This window comes from Megalops cyprinoides, chromosome 6 (genome assembly GCF_013368585.1).
Source record: "Megalops cyprinoides isolate fMegCyp1 chromosome 6, fMegCyp1.pri, whole genome shotgun sequence".
Lineage (NCBI taxonomy): Eukaryota > Metazoa > Chordata > Actinopteri > Elopiformes > Megalopidae > Megalops > Megalops cyprinoides.
In genome coordinates this window covers 24,651,063-24,663,083 of record NC_050588.1, presented here as the reverse complement: position 1 = coordinate 24,663,083, position 12,021 = coordinate 24,651,063, and the positions used below count along the sequence as shown (strand labels likewise).

At 40.3% G+C, this 12,021-nt stretch overlaps 1 protein-coding gene across 1 annotated transcript in view; it reads left to right on the top strand.

Moving 5' to 3' along the window:
• frmd4ba (FERM domain containing 4Ba) overlaps positions 1–12,021 on the top strand; it is a 47,375-nt gene that overhangs the window by 12,811 nt on the left and 22,543 nt on the right. The window contains exons 2-5 of the mRNA XM_036531081.1: positions 8,368–8,433; positions 9,179–9,273; positions 10,920–11,012; positions 11,517–11,601. Coding sequence (XP_036386974.1) covers positions 8,368–8,433; positions 9,179–9,273; positions 10,920–11,012; positions 11,517–11,601 — 339 coding nt within the window. The remainder of the gene's footprint in view (positions 1–8,367; positions 8,434–9,178; positions 9,274–10,919; positions 11,013–11,516; positions 11,602–12,021) is intronic.

Below are 12,021 nucleotides of genomic sequence, written 5' to 3'. Positions count from 1 at the left end.
GCGCCCCACTCCCTCCCCGACACACTCTCTGCACGTAGAACATAGTGCATGGATATCATCTGTGTTTATCATCCACCTGCAGGCGGTGTGTGCACCCATAGCCCTGTGTTTGTGTTTGTTTAGGCCTGGGAGCTGGTTGTGCCTTTGTTTGTCTCTGGAAGAAAACCCAAAGAGCCAGCATGCCCTCATGTATTATTTAAGTAAACAGACCTTTTGCCCTCACCCTCTTGACGCTATTGTCTGACTGACACCCCACCCCCACCCCCTGGTGGTGAAAGGAGGTGTTGCTCTCTTAGGAAGTCGAGATAAACTCCCTCTGTTGCAGTAGCCTTGATCCCTCTCTTTGAACAGGTAAAATAGAGCAGCAGGGGACGAGCCATGCTTGCTATATGACTAAACAGCACAAAGGCTGTAGAAACGCAGGGAATTCGCCAACAGATCCGTACTCTGTGTATGATTTTGAGTTTTTTTGTCAAACTGGTAGTCTCACTCAGAGCAGAATTTCTTTACACCAGCAGGGACAGTGTGTACGCATTCCCTGTAAGCCTGACAGAGGAATACTCTATACCCTCAGCAGATTGTTTGTTAATGTCTCCAAGTATGTATTTGTCTCTCAACAGACAGTAAATTACTGTCTAAATTAACTGTAAATTAATGTAAGTTAACTGTTACATTTGCTGCAATTTTACGTACTTTACTATTTGCAATAATTCATATTCTGGACTAGGCTCATGACAATCATGTTATTGTACAACCAAGATTTGAGCCCACAACCCCAAATGTCTTATCTGCTCTGCTTCTTTATTTCCACTTATAGCTATATAACTATTTGTGTAATAACAGAAATGTTACATAATGTTTGCCATATGTAAAACTCATATTAAGGATCCAGAATCTTGTTGTGATTGATATTTTAAAATCTATTATGTTTAGGCAAACAGTCTAGTGATGGATAAAAAAATGTAAATGTGTAAATATTTTAAATTGGGAATACTTTCCCAAGGCAGTTTGATCAAGGCATTTAAACAGAGAGGAGCTGGGTCTCGACCCCAAGTGTTTTGCTCAGCCATTTAACTGCCTCATGGGACCTTAATGTGGTTACAGCCTCTCTGTATTCCCAAAGTGCCTTTAAACCTCTGACATTTACCCTGTTAGTGTCAAAATGCTGTGTGGACTCTTTTACTCCAGAGTGGAGAATGATATAAACAAGGGTACAAGACAATATAAGTGAGGTCTAATGACATTTTACACGGACAGTCTTTCTCAAAAGATTTCTGATTGGCCTTGTGATTCTTTTTTAAGATTTTATTTCTGGTCGTTTTTTTTTTTCATAAGTACGCGTAAACTGGCATCTGTGTGACTCTTACCAGCTTACTCAGACAGAGGAGTGACTGACTCCATCTTTGTGTGTATGCCTGTGTGGAAGTGTGGTGCATGTGCATCATGCCTGTGTGTACGTGAGCATGTGCCTGTATGTCTCTGTGTTTGTAAATGTGTGCATGCTTACATGTGTTGCGTGTGCTTGTTTGTGTGTGTTTGTGGATGTGCCTGTGTATCTGGTTGAGTGTTTATGTCTGTGTGTGGGCATGCGTTTCTATGTGGATGGGTGTGTGTGTGTATGTGGGTGTTCATATGTGTGTGTGTGCACTGTGCACGTGTGCGCGTATAGGCGTGTGTGTGTGATAGGGTGAAAGTGCTGAGACTGCGGTGTCACCAAACAGTCCATTACTGCCATAGCTGCTAATACTCTCTCTGTGCAGCTCTCAAGCCATATTGATTGTCCCGTCTTCATAAAGCTCAGATTAGCATTGATTTTAGCCTTTGAAATTTATGGAGAAATGGGTCCTTCAGCTACTATTTAGACTGTTTGTATCTGAATTCATGTGCCTCTTGATATCTGTGCTTGTGGCCAGTACCATGGATGGACTTGGCTTGATTCTATAGAAGTACCTTGAGGCTGCTTCAGTTTGAACAGGTAATTTGAGTGGAATGTACATGCCAGGTGTTTGACCTGCGAGAGACAGGTTTGAGTCTCTGCTCTCCATCTCCCCTCAGCCTTGACATGTGGTACCCAAACCATCCAGAATACATTGTTCCTTTGTTGTTCCGATGACGTTCCTTCATTTTCTTTTCTTTGTAATCCTGATACCACTCGAGCTCTGTGGTGTGTTTTGTATGTGTTAACTACATATTTTTGGAAGATTTCAATCTTCCAGGCAAACAACAGGATATTGTATCCAGATGAAGTGCTGCTTGACGTGACTACTCTACTTTCAGTTTACCCAGCAGTCAGTCATTCATGGTTTCCTCAGTGCACTTTTTTTTTTTTTGTTTTTTTTTAATTGACAACGTGGCTCTCAAGAGACTTGACTGGCAAAATTTGCATCCTGCCCGCCCAGAATTCTCCACATTTACAATAAAATCGTTTCTTTTTTTTTTTAAATGACAGGCACAGATTGTGTTCTCCTCATAAAATAAACCGTAAAAATACAGAACAGTACGAGAGAAAATTACACAGTCACGTAATGGTCTTTCAAATTTTATGTTCCAGAGTGAAGCGGTATTCCTTTCTGTCATAGCATGGCAGCCTAAAGCCACAGGCTCTCGTAATGAAGTGAGTTATTTTAGTGTTTTCTTCTGGAAAATGGGATGGATGGGTGGAGATGTCTGTTGTCCTCAGGAAACTGCTCCCCTTGTGTGGAGAAAATGAACAACCTTTTCAGACTTCCCCAATGAGTCATGTCTCAAAACATGGCACAGAATATGAAACACAATGTTATAGGGAGTATGGAAAAATATCTGAAAAAAGATTTACCTACCTTGTACAAGCTGTATAGATGTTTTTAAACTTTATAGATGTTCAAAGATCTTAAAAACAGATGTACATGAGTATTCATGTATTGACTTTTTAGACTTTTAGATGTTTTTAGCGGTCAGTCTAATACAGCAGACAAATGAGCGCTGAAATAACAAACCTGAGACCTGTGAGCTGTCTAGGACTTTCTGTTTACCCATATTACAGGGGGAATGTTCATGTGCAAGAAAGCTGGAAACAGGGAGAGTACGAAAGAGAGAGAGGGATGTGGAGTTGGCAAACAAGTGGGCAGGCAGAGAAGGAGAGTGTGAGGCAGTGTGTGTGTGTGTGTGTTTGTGTGTGTGCGCATTTTCGGTGTGTGTATGTATGTGAGCGCGCAGGTTTGTATGTATTTGTGTGTGCGTGTACAGTGGGAAGGCTGGACTCTGTGGCTGCTCCGTATTGGGCTGATCACCCTGAGCTCTGGGCCTGCCCTCCTCTGTGCCGCTGCCTCCGAGGGGATGGCTTGGACTGGACCCAGGGGTTTTGCTGAAAGAGCCGTCTGTAGGCTTTCACCCAGGCTCCTCCAGCTCACTCCACTGTGAGGTTACATCAGCCACGAAACAGAGTACCAGTCCTCTCTGAGCCTCACTCCGGTGCAGTGCCACAGCCATGGCTGCCGGCTTTATGTGCGGCGTGGAAGACCTGCTGCTGAGCGGGGGCCAGTTCATGTGGAACCTGGCGGAGCGGATTTTCAGAAAGTGGTATGCAAGGGGGGTGAGGCCATGCCAGCGCTTCATACAGACCTGGTGCCAGTTTGGGGAGCTCTACAAGGTATGGCATCTCTAATCAGTGGTACCTGTTGTGGCATTTATGGATCTGGGATGTGGGATGGCTGTTCTTGTGAGCAGTCTTACTGCAGAGGGGTTATTATGTCTGCTTCTTGGATGAACTAGTAGATTTCTGTGAGCTGTAATGTTTGCATCTTATTTGTGCCCAGTGTCACACCATACACTGTTGTATTGCTTGTGAATGCTTTTCACATTGTTTTAAAACAGTTCAGTTCTTTCTATCTTTGCTGTGGGGGAGAGGCTTATGTACATTTGTTGTGCTCTGATGTGAATAATGTGCTCTGTTGTGTTTGTTGTCAGAGCTGCTGAAGGTATATCCTTGTGCTTTCCTGATGTCAAATAACCCACATCTGCATGGAGCTCAGTATGGAGTTTCTCCTCTGTCGTACAGGTGGCCAGCTGAACATGTGACCACCCTGCAGGGTCTTTTCGGAGCAAAGATCATTTTAAACAATAGCTGGCAGGTTTAAGACAGACTTTTAGATTTGTATTTGAACTGATTAGGTGGTTTTTATCCGCTATTGATCCTTTTTGCTATATCAAAGCCCCAAATAATTGTTTAGGTCTGTTATTTTGGAGCATCCAAATTGGAGCGTCCCTTTCCCCTCTCCTTCTCCAGTGGGTGCCTCAGTTGCACAGGAGCAAAACATGCCCCCATAAGCTGCTCATTACAATCCAGCTTTAACTGAATGATGTATTTTTACAGCTTATATAACAGCACAAGAAGTGCCATGAACTTTTGGGAAAAACAATCAAATAAAAGACAAAGGCTTGCTGTTTGTGTTGGATAGTTCATTGTGAATCTTGTAAAACCCTTGGATGCGTAGGCATTGTGGGACATATGGAAGCCATTATGGAGCTGTGTGTCCAGCCTTTTGATCTGCAGAGCTGCGCTGTAAATGCGGGAAGATTGCACTCTGTCTAAGGCATCCAAGCACATCCAACGGCTCAATACAAACATGCTCAATCGGTTATTCTTTACACACATGCAGTGTGCCTTCCATGGGAGGTGGTCTTTCAACTTTTTTGTTTTCTATTGAGATGTGAAGAGACTAAACATGAAACCAACAATTATCTGTAATCATTGTGAGATGCCTCCAGATACTACAGGACATGTGTCTATGAGTTATTTTTTCAGTTAAAATCCTTCTTTCTGTCTTAATATAGGCATAAACGTTTTGCTTTGTTTTAAAACTACATCAGAAGCATTTTACAGAGGGAATAAAGCACTTGAACACCCAGGCAAATTGGGCTAAAACTGGAAAATTATTCCTTCACGTTGATTAACTGGATTGCTAAGTGCAAAGAAATGAAGCCCCAAGTTGCAGTGTTCATTTTTGTTAACCAGAAGCGTGACATTAGGCTTTTAATTGTGTTTTAAAGGTTTTCAGTTAAGATGAGATCTAAATTGGCACAGCTATGTGAGACTGAGCGTAGTGAGTGAGTAAGAAGGTAATTACATTATGGGGAGACTAATGCTTTGGGGGTGGGTGTTAAGCCCGTGCAGGTCACTGGCTGGGGGCTTGTGTGATGGGGGCAGTGTTTGAAGTTCCTGCCCCTGAGACACAGCTTTAGAGTGTTGACCTCTCTGTCATGGCTATTAGGCATCACATGACCCTACTCTTGACACAGTTAACCTCTCTTGCAGGCTGCCTTATATGGGAGCCAATTTTCCCTGAAAGATGTTCAGATAATTAGGGTATGGTGCCCAAAACCTCAGGTAGGATAAAGTAGGTAGGTAGAATAGCATGAAATCCCTTAAGGAGTGCCGATGATTCACTGTCTTAGACCATTCGCAAGTCCAAGTCTGTGTCTCACTATTTTATGCTGCTCTCTGCTCTCTGTCAGGTTGGATTGGTTAATAGGATATGCCCTTATTCCTAATAGTGAAGTGGATTGATAGACCTCAATTGTGTACACTGACTGTGTAGGGAAGACGGTGCTAGCGTGATAAGAATTGTCCTTGGAATGCTGATTTGTAAGTTGGGGTTTAGGTTGGGGAGGTACAGAGGGCAACAGTTTGGGGGTTCGCACTGGACCTTTTCACACACTGGTTTCCTTTCACATTTGTTTTGCATGAATTTGGAAATATTCCTTTTATTTGTTTCCGAGATTCATCACCATGAGTAACATTATTTTCTTCTCCTTATAGAGAACATTATGGGTGAACAATAGGATTGAAAAGGCATTGGCTGACCGCAATAACTTAAGCTTTTTGTAAAGAAAAGAAAAAAAAACCTAACATATAAACAATAACCCTATGTACAAATTGTAATCTACCATCAAGTGTACAGTGCCATGAAATTTACCTGAAAAACGTACAGTTATATCCACTGGGTGATATGCTGTGACCCACAGTCTCAATGAAGAAATCTCATCTTTAAGCAAAATCTAGTAGGGTTTTGTTCCTGCATGAGAGAGAGGTGAATCCTCTTTATATTCGCAGCCAACATTTTCCAAGTGAGACGCACCAAGCTGTTTTGTTAAACGAACCGAGACAACCTATTCAGAAGGTTTGGGTTTGCTTCATTTCACTCCATTTCACTTCATTTCCTAAGCAAGCTCTCATGTTCACAGGATACTCCAAACAAACTGTGCCACACCCATTGTGAAACAACATGCACAATGTGTTTGAGGTATAGAGGTATAGAATATCGCCTGTGCCTTTGTAGTAGGTGACTTTACAGTCTCCTTAATGCCCATAACACACCCTTGGCTCTGGCTCAAAGAGGGTGAGAACTGTTAACCCCTAAGAGACAAATCATCTGGAATACAGACCAAGGATCATATCAGGGGAAGCACACAGATGGGGTCAAAGGGCACCACATGTGGAAAATGTCATCATCCAGTGAGTGGCATCAAGTCAGAGGACTGCTGCAGAAATGCAACGGATGCTGTGCACTGCATCCTAAAGTTTCCTAAAAATGATGACATCTTAGCCAAAAACATCAGACTAAATATAGTGTACTAATACCTGTACATATCTAGAAGTGTAATGATCTCTCTATATACACACACACACACACACACACACACACACACACACACACACACACAGACTAATACCTGTACATATCTAGGTGTGTAATGATCTCTCTCTCGTGTGAGTATATGTGCACACACACACACACACACACACACATACACACACACACACACACACACACACACAGACTATCACTCTATATAGTGATCCTTGTGTCCTAGGTCCTGTAGCATTATTTGACGTAATTTCTTAGTAACAATGCGCCATTGATACAGGCACCCTAGATCGCACTGGACAATCCCACAATCCTTTAAGGGGTTACTATAGTGACTAATCCCCTTTTAGACAATGGATCTTGTGTAATTAACAGCTACAATAATTCTCTCTATTAAGACAGATTAGACAATCCTCTGTTGCTGTATGAACCCCATGGTTCTCTTCTGTTTTTCTGATGATATTTGACAACCATCTCACTTTAAAATTAAAACTCCATGGCTGTATGTTTTATTGTTTTGTAATATTTACAGAAAAAACGGGGTTTTACCTCAAAGCAATCTGTTGAAAAATACAAATGGAAAGGTTTCTGAATGAGCAAATCAAATTAAAGATACTGTCTGTCTAGACTGTAGAATGAAAGTTGCCTTGTACAACAGTAATCTATTGATGACTTGTGTATAGAATTTGTACGATGTAAGATCATCTCAGATTGCAGATAGACCCTTTTAGCCAGTTTTTCCTGAAGACCTGGTGCAAAGTTAAAGTTTTTTTGAATGAAAAGCATTGGAAGACAAAACTAATTGTCACATAGACAATTATTGCCACAGCAGAATAATTGCATGACAGATATTCAAACATGGCAGAGAGTATATAAACATGCATTTGCATGTTAATTGTGGTAGACTGAACAGTGTGTCATGGTGGCTTTCTCTTAGCACTGTTAGGTCCTAGTTATTTCCATCACATGCTGTGGTGGCTGGGTTCCTGTGAGACCATCGGTTGCCATCACACGAGCCGCGGCAAACCCATCAGCAGCCACATGGTTTTCACTCACAAAAATAAATGTCATCTTTCCCACAATCTTAGAGGGATAACCTCAGTATTTAACAGCCGAATGCACTATGCCAGGATCAGGTTATAAACAAGGCAGTTTGCATGTGTTTTGATGCAGAGTTGTTGAACTTTTCATTTTCTGTACATGCTGTTCACTCTAGTCTGTTTATGCAGCCACTCTCTCAGTTGTAAACAGCATTGTGTAATTTTAACTAGACGGTTCTTTTCCAGGAATGATAGAAGAAAAAACCCAGATGATGGGGTTGAAAATATCACTCGGCTTAACATAGCAGAGAAGCCCAATGGATCTTCCTGTGCCTCACTCTCTGTAGAGCGTAATTTGTTTATCTGAATGAAGAAAACTGCTGAAAACAAAAGCATCAGCGAAAAGCACACCTGTAAAATCTGCTGACTCCACCAGATGACGCCCAAATGCCTTTCTGTAGGAGTAACAGGAATCCAATTTATTCATCTAAGAGCACTGGATAGATAATTATTTCTTTGGGAAATTGAATTGTCAGATCTTCTGAATGCGATTCCTTGACAGGAGAGCAATGGAAGGTGGGGGCTGAGAGAAATAGAGGGTACCAGAGCTGCTTTGATAGGTGGGGGCCAGTGTAGGTCACACTTGGAGATTTGGTGCAGTGTGGTGCACGGCAGTGATGATGTTTATTCCTGTTGTGCAGATGACAGAGGGCAGACTCTGCCAGGTTCATCTCCTGGATGACAGGAAACTGGAGCTGCTGGTTCAGGTATGGCCTCTTACCTCCTGCCATTTCATTTACTGGTCTTTAGTTCATCCAGAGCCATGACCCATGCGCTTGACAGTCCTGGTTCTGAACAGCTCAGGCATTCTGTGCTTTCACTAGTTTTATCCAAATCTTTGTAAAAGTCCATCTGAAAATCAGTGTAAAACTCTCACATGTACACCAAATTGAACCTCTAATCATTTTAAATTCATAATTCTTCATGCATGTCTTCAGAAGGCTGATGTTTTATTGTAATAACAGTCATAACAGTCTCACCTTGGAGTATAGTCATGCTGGAAGGATTCTGCTGATTTTACACAGGCTTAGTCAAATACCCTGGGCTCTAATACCCACCACTAATTCCCGAGACATGAGGTTTCCCAATAATTAGGCCATTTTGAAAATATAGTTACTCATGTTAAGCCATGTGTGATATTTAGACATTATTACTTTGTCCATATGGCACCAAGTTGGGTCAATCACAAGCATGTTTACTTAAAATCATTGTATATCATCTATATGTATTTTTAAAAATATTTTGTGTCCTTTGTTCTTTTCAAGATGTATGGATTTGCTTATTGTGAGTGATTGATTTGAGAAACATAATACAACCTTGAGGAAGCTAAACAAAAAGTTTGTATGTATATGTAACTGTGATGAAAAATATGTATGTGTATATATGATGCATATGCAAAGGATTAGATCACACCCACCTAATCTGAGCAGTTATTGTGTCTCCATGTTACAGCCAAAGCTCTTGTCCCGGGAACTCTTAGATTTGGTTTCTTCCCATTTTAACCTTAAAGAAAAGGAATACTTTGGAATAACCTTCATCGATGACACGTAAGTTTGATGCTACATGCTTATGAAATGAGTGTACTAATATCAGATATTGTTATGGCTGCTACTTTTTCAAAGCACGTATGATGCTACTTTTAATTAGAAGCAGCTTTGTTTTCCCCAAGTGATTACAATCAATCAAAAGTCTGGGTGCGGAAAATTTTTACTAATATTATTTTGATATTTCCTTATAAAACGTGCACACAAATATTTATATTAGTAGACTGGAGAATCTGCTATGGAAATTAACAGTTTCTACCCAGACAAACAAGTTAAAAACCCTACATTTTTAAGATATAAGATGTAAGAGTAACAACACAATTGAACTCTCTGGAATGTGGGGAGGTTGGTATTTATTACACTTAGAAACAAACCTAAAATATCCAAACCGGTGTGCTACTTTCATGTAAATCTCCCATTAAATCATGCTTGGTGGAAAAAAAACACATCTTTGTACCAAGAGGAGATATCTGCAGCTGTGAAAACACGTCTCAAATAGTTCCTCCGTCTACTGTGTATGCACACCTGTGTTAGAAGTATACCAGCTGTGACCACAGCAGCCTCTTGGCTACAGGAGAGTCTGCATTTTCAGATATTTTCTAGATGAGTCACATCACAATTAAATGTGCTTATGAGGAGCTATCTGTGACCGTACAGGTAATACTTACAAGTAAAGTCGTTTAAATTGAAGTGCAGTGTCTTCAGTGGACATTTCTTGTATTGAAGCAGATTTCAAAATCCAAATATAGTTTGAGAACATTGAATGTTATTTGCACTTTATGATTTACAAAACATCTATAGATATATGAATATGTATTTGAATATTGTCAAATGTATGCATGATGCATAAGGGTCCTTCACCATGGTTGGAGGATGTTATTGTAAGGTCATTGTACAGCCAGTTCAGCAGGACTGGCAAGACTCCTCATGTTCGCAGTATTCCTTTTCCACCTGTAATAACATTGGCCAGGGTGTCTGTTTAAAGATTATTTATATCTTGCGATGATAATTATATACTGTGCAGTAACATTTGAGTTTGTGTTTTTAATATAATTGATGTATTAAATAGATTATTTCATGTATGGAATTATTAATCAACTGCACTACTGTATATTCAAGCAAAGTATGTAATATTTTGTGATACTTAAATAGGTATTTGCAAATGAGTTAAAATAGCAGTGCTTTTTCAGTAGACCATGGTAGGTAAAATAGATTTAAATTTTGCTTTCAATGCAGGTCACACATCAGATGCTTTTCCAGTATATTTCAGAGATTTGCTTTGGACAGTCCTGGGTTTGATTTGTAGGCAGATCTTACCGTTAGGGTTTGAAACCCCAAAAAAACTGTGGTGTAGAGTAGCAGAGAGGGCATTGACTGGCCTTTGACGCAAGGAAAATAGGCTGACATCCCCCGGTTCAACCTGCCATCATGCCCTTGAGTAGGATACATTTAGCTATTACCTAAATTTTTCCAAAAGACACCCAGTTTTATAATGTGGTTTCAGCATGTATGAGTCACTGTCTAGAGACAGCCGTTTGCCTGGCAAATTAATTAGCATTAGTACTGTCTCTTGACTTGCAGAAACACCTATGCCCACTGAAGGCACCCTCCCATTCATGTGCATAATATATTTTTCATTCTTTGTTCAGGGGCCAGTGTAATTGGCTGCAGCTGGACCGCAGGGTCCTGGACCATGACTTCTCCAAGAAGACTGGACCAATAGCCCTGAGGTTCCTTGTGCGGTGAGTAACTGCAGCGCACCTGAGTGTTGAGAGTGTGTTGGCACACCCTGGTTAAATCTTTCATATTGTTAGTATGCAAGTCTTTTATTATTCCCTCTGAAATGTTAGGTAATGGATCATTGAGGGTTAGCAGGAAGAGAACCAAGGTTTTCATATTTGAAACACAATATCCAATAGAGGGCACCAATGAGTAGAAGAACAAATCTTAATGTGAATATTCATGTCATTGACCATAAAAAACAGCCCCAAGAAATAATGGATAATTGCTGTGCTCAGAAATATGTAGCAAAGGCATTGATTTTTCTTGGCTTATATTAAAAATTCTGATATTACCTGTCCATTCAAGGTAGGATAGCACAAAAATATACTTTGGAGTGAATTTAATTCCACGCCCAGTGTATACAGTGTGGTAAAATATCACAAATGTGGCATTTTAAAACATTTTTAAGAAATCAGGAAAGGGCATGTCTTCAAAGATCATGTACGTGTGTGTTTTATTTACAGGTTTTATATTGAGAATATTTCATTCTTGAAAGAAAACACAACAGTGGAACTGTTTTTTCTGAATGCAAAGTCTTCTGTCTACAATGTAAGTCCTTCTTTACTTGATGTTATTACATTTATTGTAATGTATTTCTTATTTATATTTTTGTTGTGTAAAGTATATCCTAATTGAAACAGAGCTCATTATAGAAAGTGCCATACTGCCATTTAATGTTCTTTCCTACTTGTGTATTTTCAGCAGGTGATTTATGTATTTTACATTCATATATTTAATTCAAACACTGATTTGTTTGACTTGTGTATTTCCAATTTGCAGAAAGTGCTCTATATTCATATATCATCCAGAATGTGCCCGCTCAGCATTGTGCTGCTGAGTGATATTGGGGAAAAACCTTCAGCCTCTGCTTTCAAACTGATGCCAATGCATTTAAAGGCTGCTTGGGAAAGCAGGAAAACTCAGAAATCTAACTATTAATTTCACAAGTCAGCAAGCAACATGAAAATG